This window comes from Spodoptera frugiperda, chromosome 4, assembly GCF_023101765.2.
Source record: "Spodoptera frugiperda isolate SF20-4 chromosome 4, AGI-APGP_CSIRO_Sfru_2.0, whole genome shotgun sequence".
NCBI classification, from domain to species: Eukaryota; Metazoa; Arthropoda; class Insecta; order Lepidoptera; family Noctuidae; genus Spodoptera; species Spodoptera frugiperda.
In genome coordinates this window covers 3,850,139-3,866,104 of record NC_064215.1, presented here as the reverse complement: position 1 = coordinate 3,866,104, position 15,966 = coordinate 3,850,139, and the positions used below count along the sequence as shown (strand labels likewise).

General features: G+C 36.8%; 2 protein-coding genes across 2 annotated transcripts; one reads left to right on the top strand and one right to left on the bottom strand.

The window, feature by feature from the left end:
• The first annotated feature begins 176 nt into the window (after positions 1-176).
• Positions 177-3,806, top strand: LOC118272776 (dynein regulatory complex subunit 3). Its single transcript, XM_035589453.2, has 9 exons — positions 177-414; positions 527-894; positions 1,248-1,420; positions 1,514-1,723; positions 1,864-2,004; positions 2,115-2,316; positions 2,542-2,727; positions 3,037-3,176; positions 3,630-3,806. The coding sequence occupies exons 1-9, from the start codon at positions 291-293 to the stop codon at positions 3,772-3,774; spliced, it is 1,689 nt and encodes a 562-aa protein (XP_035445346.1). The 5' UTR covers positions 177-290; the 3' UTR covers positions 3,775-3,806.
• Positions 3,807-3,989: 183 nt separating this feature from the next.
• On the bottom strand, positions 3,990-15,896 carry LOC118272867 (enoyl-CoA delta isomerase 1, mitochondrial-like). Its single transcript, XM_050693306.1, has 4 exons — positions 15,478-15,896; positions 14,991-15,137; positions 4,847-5,059; positions 3,990-4,490 (listed from the first exon to the last, which is right to left on the bottom strand). Exons 1-4 carry the CDS (start codon positions 15,700-15,702, stop codon positions 4,215-4,217), a joined length of 861 nt encoding a protein of 286 aa, XP_050549263.1. The 5' UTR covers positions 15,703-15,896; the 3' UTR covers positions 3,990-4,214.
• Between the last annotated feature and the right edge of the window lie 70 nt (positions 15,897-15,966).

Below are 15,966 nucleotides of genomic sequence, written 5' to 3'. Positions count from 1 at the left end.
GCAGAAAAATACATTAGCCAACTTATTTTAAGACGAAAGAATTGTGTGAAAAAGAGCGGCAAAATTTTAAATTGTATAAAACTTCTCTTGCTGCCTTAACTTTAATTATTACAAAAAGCGTAATTAAAATGTTTTGGTTTATTGACAAACAAGTACCTTATATTTAGAAAACGTTTGTGGATCAAATTGTCAGTTACTATAGCAACCAAATAAACAAAACTATATTATTTACATCAATAAGCACGCAATCTTTAATTTACGCTTTATTTATAGAAGTATTATAATAAAAAATGAACACGTTGGATCAAGATTCGATGCCACAGAAGCGAGCGCTGAACAGTCTTATTATCCACCCGGATGTAGAACCGGGTGTAATCGACAATGCTATGCTCATTCGATGTATCTTAGAGAATGGTAAGGGAGTCATATTATTTTCTGTTTTGCCTTTATTGGAACCATGCAGATATAAAATTAATTAATTTCATATCTTATTGGACAATAAAAACCCCTACCTATTTTTAATTAGGCCCAACCGAAGAGGCTGGTAGACTTTTTGCTGAAGAAGGTGTTCATCTCGATGAAGCACAAGAAGTGAGATTGGAATTCCAAAGAATTCTACGAATCGATCATCTTTGGATGTTAACATCTTTAAGAAAGCTCACTTTAGCTCATAATTTAATTGAGAAAATTGAACATTTGGACTTACTAGTAGGACTCAATGAGCTAGACCTGTCCTTTAATAAGATTGAAAAAATCGAGAATTTGGACGCGTTAGTCAATTTGGAGGTGTTGACGTTGTTCCATAATAAAATACGGAAACTGGAGAACTTGGACGCCCTAGAGAATCTCCTGGTATTCAGCATTGGCGATAATAAGATAGAAGATTATAAGGAGGTTGGTTGGGTTTTGGTCTAGGATGAGTGGACATCTACGAAACATTCAGTTTATCGCAAGATAGTAGGAAATATAGTCCCGTGACCCATGTTAATGACGAGTGAAGAGGCACCGGGTAATTCCGAACTCTGTTTTACAACTTCAGAATTTAAAAAATCGAATCTTTTAGATAATATTTTACTCTATTATTAGGATCTTATTACGGGATAGTTACCATGTTTCTTCATTTTGATGAGTTTCCGATATTTTATTCGACTCAGGCATTGAACCCAAGTACCTATAGTTTAGTTTGAAAATAATACATATTTCTATTCAACAAAATCCGTTGCTTAACAATTTTTTTTCTTTTCCAGATGTCGTACCTACGTAGGTTTCGTAAATTACGATCAGTAAGTTTCAAAGGCAACCCGTGCTGCGATGATCCCATGTCCTACCAATTCCTGAAATCAGCTCTCTCTAGAGTTACCTACCTGGACTATAAGATCGTTACTGAAGAAGAGAGGGAGAGCGGGAGAGCTATGTTTAGGTATGTCGTTGTAATTTATTTGGTGTAGGTCCACCAAATATGTCTCTGGTGGTGATTCACCTACACGTCACACTTGTCGATACTTAATTGCAGAGGTCTTTTACGGAAAATGGATGAAGCGGATGAAAAGACGGAACAGGAGAGGATAGCTAAAGAGGAGTATGATGCAAAGGTCGCGTTCTACGCCATGTCCTTCGTTGAGTACCTCAGTGGACCTGAGCTCTTGGAAACCATGTTTGAAAAGGACCCTGACGGACAGCTACTACTCAGCTTCGGTGGAGAACTTACAGCGTATCATGATCAGTAAGATTTACCCTAAATAAAAAAGTATTTAGTCACAACTTATGAATTTCACTAGCTTTTGTCGGATTGGTGATTTTAGATCTCGTTATTTCACAAGATATTTAGCTAATCCCTCAGCTCTCTTACTTAATCATTTGCAGGTACAAAGAGAACTACGTAGAAACGATGGCTAACCTGGTAGAATTTGCCCAAGAAGCTTACAACGACAGACAGAACGAAATCAAACTGTTCAAGGACCTCGTCGACAATGCTCTCGCAGAAAGTGTCGAGAAAAGTAAAAAGTAAGTAGATACCTATATCAATCATCATAATTAGAAAACCGATTGGTTTCCATCACATAAATTAAACCGGGACATCTCCAAAATTCACTAAAACACACCAATTTTATCAGAGTGCTAGAAGAATTCCAAACTAAGAAGAAGCCGGTAATGGACCAAGTCGCAGAAATAAGCGCCAAGTTCACGTCGAAACAGATCAGCTTGGAGCAGATGGAACCGATGCTGTTGGAGCTCGGAGAGACGTACCATGACATACTGTATGAGCTGTGGAAGAGCCTTATGACTACTGAAATGCAGCTGTTTGAACAATGCGAGGTAAGGGACCGAATAATTGGAATCTAATTTAAGTAATTGTCTATGTATTTTCCAGTGACCACACGATAGGCGCCTGGTGAAAAATTACTAAAATTGCCATTTTACGAGTTAAGACAAGGTGGACTACCGGCGCTAAATGAGCCTTCAAAAGTATATTTTTCTTATCAAAAGAACTTAAGAATAATATTTTGAACCGAATCTAACAGTTTTGTCTTCGATGCCCAGGATGCACGCGTCCAATTCTCAGTGAACATGACAGAAATGGTGACAAAGTTGCTGGAGGTGTCTCGCAATGCGTTTGGATCGTGGCGTGAGCACGAAGGTGTTTGGTCCACTCGGCAATTTGAGGTGCTCTCCAAGTACCTCGGGAACAAGATCATGCTCGGAGACACGTCGCCTGAACTCTTCGATGTGAGTGGCTCTTTAGTATTTGAAGGTTTTTATGACAGTAAATATTGTTCTAAGTATTCTATTTTAAATGGGCCTTGGCTTTCTTAGTGTTGAGGCCATTTTCCCATTTTTAAATGGGTATTAAGTACTTTGATGAAGTGGACTCAACTACACAAAAAAATCTTCAGTGTCTTTCACACTGTAAATTGTAAATTGACGTATCACGTACTTCATCCAATGACCATCGTTTCGTGACGATACTTCACCATGAGTGCTGAAGTCGGTTAAGATAATGCAAAAAAGTAACAAATCATACATTTTGTTCACTAGGTAATGATGGATCGCGATCTCTTGATGAACCTCGTGGCTGCATCATCAGACAATCACATGCGCTTCATAGACGGAAGGGAAGATCTACTCACGTCCCGCGCTAATGCCTGGCGCGAAGAACTCGTCCAGGGAACTAATGAGTAAGTTTAAAGTGTTCATTTCTTTATTGCATAGTGGTAACGTTGGTAAGGGTTAGCTTATTACAACCGTGATTTGTGTAGACTCTAGAAAAGGGCCAGATAGGGAAAATTGATATTTTTAACCAGCGTGCTTGATTATCTGAATGTATGAACTATGAATTGTCGTTCTACATGGAGGCTTAAGGGGGAGGCCTTTGTTTAGCAGCGGACGTCTCTCGGCTGATGATGATGATTGTGATGAAATCATAGAAGCTAAAGTAGTGAGTAAGGATCGTGGTAGGTGTTGTGTAGTGGTGAGTTCCAATTATAGAACCATAAGAAGACGACTAGACAAGCAAGTTGATAAAGGTATCAAGGAGCAGTTAGATGCAGGTAGCTTTCAAAATCCAACCGACTAATTTGTAAGTGATTGGGAGAGCCTTTAACAATATGCTATTTAATTTTTCTCTACAGCAATGAAATAAAACGCAACAGGGATAGAATCCTGGAGATCAATTACTTCATAGACAACCAGCGCGAGGAGTGGGCAGACATGCACATGGCACTCACTGATACCGTGGATCCTGATGCTGTGGCCTTGCTGGGAGATGATTTTTAATATTGTTATTATAATAAAAAGTATTTGTCATACGTCCCGGTTTTAGTTAAGTAGGTAGCTGTAGGTACCTAGATATCATAGATTCACCACATTCTAAAGTCCAAAATTTTGTACTAGTAACACATATTGATTTTATGTCCTTTTCCCAATGTTGAATTTCAGTATTTTCCAATACACTATTTTACTTACAATACTAATTACAATAAAAAGTCCTGTTTTCTTATTGCATTTTTTATTAATCAACAAAAAATAAAAATCATTATAATAGACACCCACGTTTGTCGCCCAATCCTCTTAAAGTTTGTCTTTCTTCGTCGTTAAGTCCCGCGTAGTGAGCACCGAGATGCCTGTATTCCTTGGCCCCGCGTCTTTTTGCGACTTCAGCGCCCCCATTAAGTAAAACTGACTTGCTTGTATGCTTTAATAAACCCCAGCTTAACTTAAGCAGCCTTATTAGCTTTAGCCAACTTTTTCTTTTTTAGATTGTCCATATATATATCCATTACTTTTTGGACTTCAGCACTTGATATAGTATTTACGAAATTAGTTGTGTATTGTTTTTTATTTTGCTCTAATTCGGTTACATAGTCTTGTCTGAAGTTGCGTTTGGTGTTAACTCGGGCCGCCACAGGTATCTGATCGTACAATCGTATGTAAGCCTTGCATTTCTCTATGGCATCTGCTTTATCTGCTGCTACTTCATCAACCAGACCCACCTGGAATGAAAATTGAAATCGTATTTTAGATATCTACGTAAAACAACAAGCAATAAGTTAAGCATAAAGTCAAAATAACGATGAACCAAAGGTACTTAAAAGCCTAACTACCCAGTGGGTAGTTAGACCTTCGTTACTTTACCAGTTTTTATGTAATATATGTATAAAGGAGTCAAAGAAGTTTAGATGAAAATTGAATTCCTTTTGAAGTAACTTAAAAAAAGAAAATAATTACATTTGAAAGAAACAAGTATTCACTTCACTTCTTTGTACACAATTCTGAGAATATCTACTGACTATTAAATCTAACAATATATATTACCAAACATTTCTAAACATAACAAGTTATACCATACCTGCAAAGCTTTCTCAGCGGAGTACATATAGGAGCTGGTGAGTGCAAACTCCGCGTGTCTAGGTCCCACAATTCTGGTCAAGAGCTCACCCAGCCATGGACCTGGTGGGATACCAACAGCTGTGTCGTTCAACCCCATCACAGCCTTACCAGTCGTCATCACGCGGTATTCAAATGCCAACGCCAGAATAAAAGCCCCGGCTGCTGTGTAACCCTAGAAATAGAGGTCGAAGATGGTTACTGCTGGATGTTTGCTTTGCAACGGTTGCCCAACATCTCTCAACTCAGAAAATGTTTTGGCCATCGGTCCACCCAGCGGAAAGACCTGGCTATAGATAGAAGAATCATAGAAAGTATATGATGCGCGTAAAAAAACATTTTTTACTGATAATGATGCCTCCTTATCAGTTGGCATATTTTTTATGTAGGTAAGTGTAATCTTACTTTTAGTGAATAGATAGAGGCAGTGCTCTATCTATTCACTAAAAGCAAGATTACACTTCAGTAAAGTAAAAATTATGCTTTATCGCTATAAAGCATAATTTTTCAACCTATTTTAACCTTTACATAGATACATACACTTTACACATACTTACAAAAATTTTCACACTAGTGTAGGTTAAATACCTACCTACTATGTAATATGTATTATGTATCGACAAAAAAACCGAAAAATAATAAAAACTTTTTAAGAAAAAAAATTAACCGACTTTAAAAAAAACAGAGTACTAAAAACCAAACCAAAAAGCACTTCTGCAATAAGAAGTAAAAATTCAAAAGTAAAAATAATGCACTAAAAAGCAAAAAATAAACTTAACTAGATATTTAATCCAAAAGAATGCTCAGAAAACTATTAATAATGGATGTTTAATTTTTTACACTATATTCGATTTTCAAATCAATGCTAGCTATCAAATTAAATAAATAAAATACTATTATAATTATGGGCTAAGTACCTGCTCATCTGTTTGAAGTCTTGAATTTGCAATATAAACACTACAGCTAAGTAACTATTTAATTAATAGCAGTCTATTATTTTATGTCCTACCTATCGCTAAATTTGAAGTCGGTGCCAAGCCCTAACAAAAATATAAACAGTAAATCTTTCGTTAGAGTGTAAAAAAATAGGCAGCGCCATCTATTATTTCAATGAAGTACCAAGGGTTATGCTGTTCACCACAAGATGTCGTTGTAGCGTGACGTCATATTTCTGAATCGCGGTGTTAAGACTCTCCGTGACTTAATGAGATCAACTTCAATTTTATGTTTTTTTTTCGTTGTATTTGTGAGTATGCGATAACACGTTGCGTGCATATTTACTACATTCTATAATTTCAAAAGTCGTTTACAGGGCCACTATTAATTGCATTTGGTTATCTTAAATTAGAGTAGTTAGGTTAGTTCTGTTAGAAATTTCATTTCTATTTATTTTTCATTTCATCATTTGGTTTCCATTTTATTTTTAGTTTTCTAGTTTAAGCAGTTTTATTTTTTTGTTTAGGGCTTGGCACCGACTTCAAATTTAGCGATAGGTAGGACATAAAATAATAGACTGCTATTAATTAAATAGTTACTTAGCTGTAGTGTTTATATTGCAAATTCAAGACTTCAAACAGATGAGCAGGTACTTAGCCCATAATTATAATAGTATTTTATTTATTTAACTAGCTTTTGCCCGCGACTTCGTTCGCGTGGAATAGTGACTTCCGGCAAATTTTTGGTTTTAACCACATAGTTCCCGATCTCGCGGGATCTCTTCAAAAATGAGATGTGGAAGATATTCCAGGGAACTCTTCAAAAATCAACATAATGAGCTCTGCGTTTGAATTTAATAGATGTATACTCACTTAGGGCATTGAAAAAATAGTTTAAAAACGGACTTAAACTAACTTAAAACTAAAGAAAGCTACGAATTACGAATTTATAACAATTAAAAAAGAAACTATATTACAACCTATCCTCTATGCTATAATAACCAAGCTTAAACTAAATAATTTAAAAGAAACGACTTAAATCTAATCTAATTAATTTATAAATTAGACTTACAATTTTATTAAAAAAACTAACTACAGTAACTACTAATAATCGATATCAAACTAAACCTACGTTAAATAGTTTAACCAAAAAACCAGGAAAACCCAACAAATAAACTTATTAATTGACAAATACAACGAAACCAATTTAGAATATACGAAACAGCAGGACCACTACAGACAAATAATCATACGACTGATAATACACTTTTTCTACGATAGTACCAAAGCGCTCGGCCGATACCCAACCAAATGAATGTAACGAAACCATAGCGCGATCTATTTCGATCTATCGAGGATAAAGACAACTTGGATTATTTATTTATACTCCGTTCGGGCATTTTCTTTGTACTAAAAGTTTAATTATATTGATATTATTTTTTTCATACCTTTTTACTATTTATTTACTTTTTTTCGATGAATTAAAACAATAACATGAACCGAAGTCGTGTAACGATCGACATAGAATTATCTATACAATATTCCGTTAGAGCATTTTCTTTGTACTAAATGTTTTATTATATTGATATTATTTTTTTCATACCTTTTTACTATTTATTTACTTTTTTTCGATGAATTAAAACAATAACATGAACCGAAGTCGATTCTATGTCGATCGTTACACGATCGACATAGAATTATTTATAAATAATTTATTTCTTATTTTTATTTTTTGATTTTTGAAATATTCATATATCTATGTCCTTTCTAAGGTTCTAAACTATATCTGTACCAAATTTCAACCAAATCCGTCAAATAGTTGCGGAGATTAATGGTATAAGCATAGAATGTTCGACGTGATTCTTTAATTTGACATAACTTTTTTATTTATGAACCGATTGACATGAAACAAACACTAAATGTAAATTTAAGCATCCCACAATATATTCGTGAAAATCGCATCCAACTCGGATCAGCCGTTTCTGAGATTAGCGCGCACAGACGAACAGACAAACAGACAAACAGACAAACAGACAAACAGACAAACAGACAAACAGACAAAAAAAAGTTAATTACATTTTTGGGTTCGACATCGACATAACAATAACCCCTGCTATTTTTTTATTTTTATTTTCAATGTACAGACAGCACTTTTCTACGATTTTATTATATGTATAGATTTGATAGCTAGCATTGATTTGAAAATCGAATATAGTGTAAAAAATTAAACATCCATTATTAATAGTTTTCTGAGCATTCTTTTGGATTAAATATCTAGTTAAGTTTATTTTTTGCTTTTTAGTGCATTATTTTTACTTTTGAATTTTTACTTCTTATTGCAGAAGTGCTTTTTGGTTTGGTTTTTAGTACTCTGTTTTTTTTAAAGTCGGTTAATTTTTTTTCTTAAAAAGTTTTTATTATTTTTCGGTTTTTTGTTTAATTAGAATTTTTATTGCAGAAGTGCTTTTTGGTTTGGTTTTTAGTACAGTAGTACTCTGTTTTTTTTTGAAGTCGGTTAATTTTTTTCTTAAAAAGTTTTTTTTATTTTTCGATTTTTAGTGTAATTAGCTTTTATTAATAATCATTATGGGCAGACCATCTAAAGGGGCCGCCCGAATGAAGGCAAACAGAATTAAAGAATCTAATACTGCAAATAAGGAACGCTTGACTAAGTGTCGCAAACGGAGCGCGATGTCCCGTTCCCAAGAATCTGAGTTAGCTCATCACGCTAGGTTATCTCAGATGAGAAATTACAGGCGTTCTCAACTATCGCAAGAGTCGCCAAATGATAGGATCTGTCGACTCAATCGTATTCAAGAACGATTAAGTGACGAGTCGTCTGAACAGCGTAAACATCGACTCGGTGTTATACGAGATCGGTTGAGCAATGAATCTCCCGATCAACGTGAACATCGACTCGGTGTTATACGAGATCGGTTGAGCAATGAGACTCCCGATCAACGTGAACATCGACTCGGTGTTATACGAAATCGGTTGAGCAATGAGACTCCCGATCATCGTGATCACCGACTCGGTGTTATACGAGATCGTTTGAGTAATGAGACTCCCGGACAACGTGAGCATCGATTCGACGTTATCCATCAAAGACGAACAAATGAACCTGCCGATCAACGAATCCGAAGACTGACGGCAATGAGAGAGCGTAACTGTGAATCAATGCGAATTGAAGATGAGGAACACAGACGTAATCGCTTGGAGAGACAGAGGGATGTATGTCGTAGAAATCGTTTAATTGGAGAGGATTCATTTCAATCGGCCATCAATGTATTTGCAGATGTGGCATGTAGCGTCTGTAAAAAATTATTGTACCCTATGCAAAGGTGCAATCTACAAACTGCTTGTAGTCAAGATTTACTACCTAATGAATTAATAGAAATACATACAATTATTACATGTTCCAGATGCTTAACCCATCTGAGAAAACGTAAAGTTCCTGCCCAGGCATACTGGAACAAAATGGATGTAGCACCGGTACCACCAGAGTTAGCTAGTTTGTCAGAGGTAGAGCAACGACTTCTAAGTCGAATGATTCCTTTTTTAAAAATTATCAAAGTGCAAAATAGGTTCAGTCAAAGCTGGTGCAAAGGTCAAGTGGTTTTATTCGCACAAGACGTAGTTGAAGTTGCTGAACAATTACCACTTCCTATTTCTAGTGCTGGGTTGGTTATTGTAGTAGAATCTAGAGAGAACTTAGAACAGCAAAGACAGTTCAATGTTAATACTGAAAGAATAAAAACTGCTCTAGAATGGCTATTAAGACACAACAGATTGTATCACGACGTCATACCAAATTTTGAAAATGTCTTGGAATACGACATCTCACAAATAATTCATGTTGCTGACATTCAAGAATGTGCCACTAACCAAGCGCAGGTTGATAATTCTGAACAAATACTCGAACAACGAGTTAATCAATCCAGTACCTTTAGAGATTTAAATAGTGATGTAGCAATTTTGCATGGCACCTTTCATCAAGGAAATGACCGATTTGACGTAGATTCCCGCGGAAAACAATGTACAGCTGTCGCAGCAGTTGCGTGTACTGCGTTTGCTATAACAGATGCAAATAGATGGACAGTGAGTGATATTGATTATATCGTAATTATTGGAGATTCTTTTTACCGCCAATGCATTGAAGCAAGAGAAAATCCTGACGCTGGAGAACTAAATCTTGAATATTTAGCAGCAAGAGAAATCCTGCCACGTCTACAATATAATGGGCAATGGATAAATTTAGACGTCCAAAACAATAGTTCAATAGACGGCCATATCGACAGAGATCAGAGTGAAGAAGGATTCCCGAATTTAGAAAATGGCTTAATTAGGTTTTTTAGAAATCATCGTTTTGGAATCCTTACAAGCAATTCAGTTTCCATCGCAATAGCATCTCATCAAATATCTGGTAATATACATTATTGGTTATTTGATTCCCATGCCAGGGGGCCAAAGGGTAACAAGGCGTCGACTAGAGGTAAAGCATGTTGCATGCACTTTGTAAATACCCGTGAATTATTCTCAATTCTACGGCGTAATTTAAGGGTAAATACAGGTAATGAAAACTTTTTGAACACATATTCCATTACACCCGTTTCTATTACGATCGAAGAAGCAAACCATTTACAACATGTTGATTCTCAAACAGCGAACCCTGAATTACTGAATACTGGAAATCTCAACGTAGAAAGGGTAGTCACTCAGGAGTCACTTGTTTATACTTGTTCCTATAAAGGTAAAGCTGATGCGAGTATAGTATCATCATCGTCATCGAATTGTCATACAGACACCTCTCTCCCTAGGTCACCACCCAATTTTAATTCCAGTATGCCGCATGATTCCACAACACCAGTAAATTTCATACAAGGTACAAATAATTTAGAAAGAAGAGTTATTTTATCAACAAGTTTACTGTATTCTATTGATGAAGATGTACCAAATTTAGAAAATATTGTCAATACGAATAACGAAAATCAATTCGACGATCATGTCAGAGTTGTCGATATCCAAAGAAAGACTGCACCACCAATTAACATAGAGAGGGAAAGAAGAATGGAAGAGCTATGCTGGTATTTTCTTTTCCCTGATGGGAAAAACGGATTTGGAGAAATTAGAGATATTGCTATAACTGCTCTTGATTATTTCCAGGCTCGAATCATGGGCAAAGATAACCGATTTAAAAGAAATGATTATTTATTTTTTGCATTATCGGTTGTAGAGTATTTTAAAGCTAAAGCAAGTGTTTCCGTCTCGTGCCGAATGAAGCAAGGTGAACATACTCCTCAAGGTCTTGTCGACAATATGCACTTGACGATGAGAAACATCAGAGGATCCGCTGCATATTGGAAAAGATGTTGTGCTGAGCTAATTGCCATGGTACGGAGTCTTGGCCCTCCAACTTGGTTCTTAACATTTTCTTGCAATGACCTCAATTGGCCAGATATGATTAAGGCGTTACTGATTGCAGACGGACGTCCTGATGCAATGCCGGATGTTGTTGAAGACCTACCATTCGATGAAAGACTTGAGCTAGTACAAAAATATCCTGTGATTGTGGCTAGGCAGTTCACAGTTAGGGTGAATGCACTAATGAGATTTTTAAAATTGAATCCTGACTGTTTAGGAGGAGCAATTAATGACTATTGGTACAGAATAGAGTTCCAGAACCGAGGTAGCCCACATTTACATATGCTTTTGTGGTGCAACTCGATGCCCGATTTTCAGACTACTGAAGGACTTAGAATAATCGATCAGGTCGTGTCATGCTCACTCGGAGGCAATAATTCGGAGCAGGTTAAAAGGTTACAAACCCACAAACACACTACAACATGCTACAAAGACCGAAACGCTGGTTGCTGTCGTTTTGGATTTCCAAGGGCTATAAGTGCGACGACAAAATGTTTAGAACCAGATGACGCTCTCCGTAATAATGGACGATTTTGTGAAATACAAAGAAATGCAGAAGAAGTTATGATTAACAACTACAATGCCACTCTTCTAAAAATTTGGGAAGCAAATATGGACGTACAGCCTTGTGGGACTGTCACAGCTGTAGCGTATTATATTGCCAAGTATGCCAGCAAATGTGAGCCTAATGATTGTGGAGAAGTTGTTAGGGAAGCGGTCCGAAAAGCAAAACGCCATAGTAATGATGTGTGGAAGCAGTTGTTTGCTGTTTCCATGGCGATACTCAGTCAACGATTAGTTAGTGCCCCAGAAGCGGCGTACCGTCTCTGTCATTTACCTTTAAAGATGTGTTCTAGAAAAACTGTTTTTGTAAATAGTTGTCGTCCGGAGCAACGATACAGACTTTTGCGGTTTACTGAAGACGAAACATCAGTTTTCAACAATATATTAGATCGTTACCAATTAAGACCAGATGATTTAGAAGGCATAAGTCTGGCCGAATTCGCAGTTCGGTACGAAACCGTTTCAAGTGCGTTTTGGAATGACGATGACGGTGACATTGAGCTAAGAGACCACGAAAGTGAGAGCACTAGATACATCCGATTACGTGATAATTCAAGAATGCGAATCAGAAATCAGGCTGCAGTTTTACGTACTCGGTACTACACTTTAAATAGTGACCGAGAAGGATTTTACTATAGTTTAATTGTATGTCACATTCCTTTTCGCTGTGAAAGTGAGCTTATTCTAGAAGACGAAACAGCTGAAGCTTGTTTCCTACGGCGACAGTCAGAATTAAGGCCTCTTCTACCTGATCTATCTGTAGAACAATTTGCCCACGCTGAACAAGTCATTCAGCAAGCTTTGGTTCAGGCGGTAGCACTCGACATAGTGAACCAGAATGATAATCCTACAGAACATAATGTAAACATCTACGCCGAAGACCAAATCAATGTGTACAATCATGATGATTTCATTGATGAAAATAATGACCCTACAGCTATGCCTGATGAAGTTTTCGTAAGCGGAATCAGAAGCCTAAATGTTCAACAAAAGGATTTGATGAAACAAGTTTCGGATGCCATTGAGCGCGACATCAGGTACAATGATGATCTACAGCCTTTGTTATTATTTATTACGGGTGGAGCTGGCAGCGGAAAATCCTTCTTATTAAAACTAATTGTAGAGCATATCAGGCGTTGCTACGCTCCAACGGTAGATATTTTGTTAAAACCAACTTTTGTGGAAGTGGCTTCTTTGACGGGTGTAGCGGCACGGCAAATTTCTGGTAGGACCCTTCATTCAGTTTTTTCCCTTCCTATAGAGAAAGGTTCCACAATGACCTATCGTAAAATGAGTGGGCAGCCACTAGAACGCGAAAGGCGTAAGTGGCGTTATATCAAATGGCTAGTAGTGGATGAAATATCTATGGTTTCCTACGAAAACTTACGTATAATTCACTTACGTCTACAGGAATTCAAAAATAATAATTCGCTATTTGGTGGTATAAATATATTGTTATTTGGCGATATTATGCAATTACCACCAGTTAAAGGGCATTGGTGTTTCGAACAACCCCCGTGGTCAAATGCAGAAATACATTTGTGGCAACAGTTCTCCTTTTGCGAACTCACCATCAATATGCGTCAAAGTACTGATGTGGAGTTTGTTGATTTGCTGAATAATTTACGGTTTGGTGAGCTCACACTCTCACAATTACAACTTTTGTGTGAAAGACGGCAAGTCGAACAGAGTGGTGAATTTGCGGATGGTGCAGCAGTGAGGATATTTCCAACTCTCAAATTGGTAGAAAGCTATAACTCTAAAATGACGGACCAACTGCATCAGTCAAGTCGCATTTACACCTTACGAGCTATCGATGAGTCACGAGAGGTAGCAACCTACGGCAAACGACCACCATCAAATGCAATTCCAACTGACGTTAACAACTGTGGCGGACTGATGCACGAATTAAAACTTGGAATAGGTTCTAGAGTTATGTTAAGACGCAACATTTCTGTGGCTGAGGGTCTGGTGAATGGGGCAATGGGGATCGTATCGAAATTTAAGTGGCCTGCCCTTCGCCGCGATCAAATTGAATTTGGCGAGTTACCAGATTCCGTTTTCATAAAATTTGACGACACAACTATCGGCACAAATGTAAAAGACAGTGAGGGGTTAGTCGCCATAGCGCCTGTGTCAGCAACTTATCAGGCAACTAAAGGCTATGGGGATGTGGAAAGACGAATGCTGCCACTTATACTTAGTTGGGCTGTAACGGTGCATAAACTTCAGGGCACCACCTTAAACAAAGCCGTAATAGATTTAGGCAAAAAAAATTTTGCTAAGGGCCAAGTTTATGTTGCGCTTAGTCGTGTAAAAACGCTGGACGGCATTGTATTATGCGACTTGGAACCTACCAAATTGCTAAATAGACCACATGATGAAAAAGCATTGCGTGAAATGCAACGATTGAGGCTTCTATAAATCGTCATCAGCCTATTGCAGTTCAGTGCTGGACGTATACCTCCCCAAGTTTTGCCCCGCTTCTCTCATCCAGCCACTACCGGCAGCCTTTGTTACTTTAACTTTATTGTGATTTCTATGTGAGTATGAAGTTCCATTGGCCATTTCTGGTCTTCTTCATCAGTTCCACCTCTTCAAAGGTTACTTTTTGACTATAAATGCTTCAATTCTAGATGAATATACCAAAATCACTATGTAGTTCCCTATAATATTTGAAGAGTTCCCTCGATTTCTTTAAGATCCCATCATCAGATCCTAACTTGGTGACAATGGGACCACCTCAGAACTATCTACTTTCGAACAAAAAAAGAATTTTGAAAATCCGTCGACAATTGACGGAGTATTAATTAACTTTATTGTGATTTCTATGTGAGTATGAAGTTCCATTGGCCATTTCTGGTCTTCTTCATCAGTTCCACCTCTTCAAAGGTTACTTTTTGACCGTAAATGCTTCAATTCTAGATGAATATACCAAAATCACTATGTAGTTCCCTATAATATTTGAGGAGTTCCCTCGATTTCTCTAAGATTCCATCATCAGATCCTAACTTGGTGGCAATGGGACCACCTCAGAACTATCTACTATCGAACAAAAAAAGAATTTTGAAAATCCGTCGACAATTGACGGAGTATTCGATGAACAAACATACAAAAAAAAAAAAAACATACAAACAGCCGAACATAGTACCTCCTCCTTTTTGTGAAGTCGGTAAAAATACTCACATTGATCGCTACTGTAGTGATAATGTCTGACCCAAACATCTTTAGGAACGAATCAAAAAGAGTTTCCTTCATCTTAGTCAAACGTTTTACATCTGGTTTGTGCAATTCATTTAAGTCTATTCCCGCCGAAAATATCGTTGGACTTGCCTGAAATTGGAAATTATAACATTAAGTTAATAAGTTAGTAGTTAACTCAATTACAGCGGTTGAGTTATTAATATATAATAGATCACGATATCGCATCTAATTTATTAGGTACAAGGTGTTTTTCTCACAATGTTCGGCAGTTCAGCACAGAGAATACCTATTTATGTCGTAATCGTAATGTTAGAGTTCATAGACATAGAGGTCATTACCCATTGTTTATCAACTTGACTATCGTTCGTTACCTACTCATGCATGGTTAGGCATTAGGTTCTTCTTCCCATTCAAGAATTTTTCAAATTCTGTACCTACAAATAAAAAAAGATTTTATTCAAGTACTTACCGATGTGAAAACCAAGCCTTTACATTTATTTTTCTCCACTTCAATTACTGAATCTTTTATAGCCTGAAATAGTTCCAGATTCAAACTGTTCACTGGTAGTCGCTGCATCTGCAGAGTTGCTATTCCTTCATTATCCACATCTGTCGATACTAAGGGATTCACTTGCGACGAATTCCATCGTGTACATGCCACTATACTCCTCGGTATACGCCGTAAATGAAACATTTTGTATTGAACACTACAAACTCACTTGTTTATATGCTACTTCCAAATTATTACAACAAAATATATACGTTTAGTTTTTTTATTTTTTGATAAGAATTAAGTATTACGTATTTTCATTATGGTCTGAACTCGAGATAACACATTATATCAGATAGGTACTACGGTATTTGGCGTTTTTTTTACTGCTGTCAGTGGTACGTGTTCACCTTGAATTAATAAAGTTACGAAAATGTGTGTTAAACATTATTTACATAGCGTCGACCG

Coding starts and splice junctions, on each gene's coding strand:
- LOC118272776 (XM_035589453.2), top strand. CDS start 291: ATGAACACGTTGGATCAAGATTCGATGCCACAGAAGCGAGCGCTGAAC. Junction 895..1,247: donor AGATAGAAGATTATAAGGAG/GTTGGTTGGGTT, acceptor TTTCTTTTCCAG/ATGTCGTACCTACGTAGGTT. Junction 1,421..1,513: donor AGCGGGAGAGCTATGTTTAG/GTATGTCGTTGT, acceptor ACTTAATTGCAG/AGGTCTTTTACGGAAAATGG.
- LOC118272867 (XM_050693306.1), bottom strand. CDS start 15,702: ATGTTTCATTTACGGCGTATACCGAGGAGTATAGTGGCATGTACACGA. Junction 15,138..15,477: donor AAGGCTTGGTTTTCACATCG/GTAAGTACTTGA, acceptor TTCCAATTTCAG/GCAAGTCCAACGATATTTTC. Junction 5,060..14,990: donor TCACTACAGTAGCGATCAAT/GTGAGTATTTTT, acceptor CTCTATTTCTAG/GGTTACACAGCAGCCGGGGC.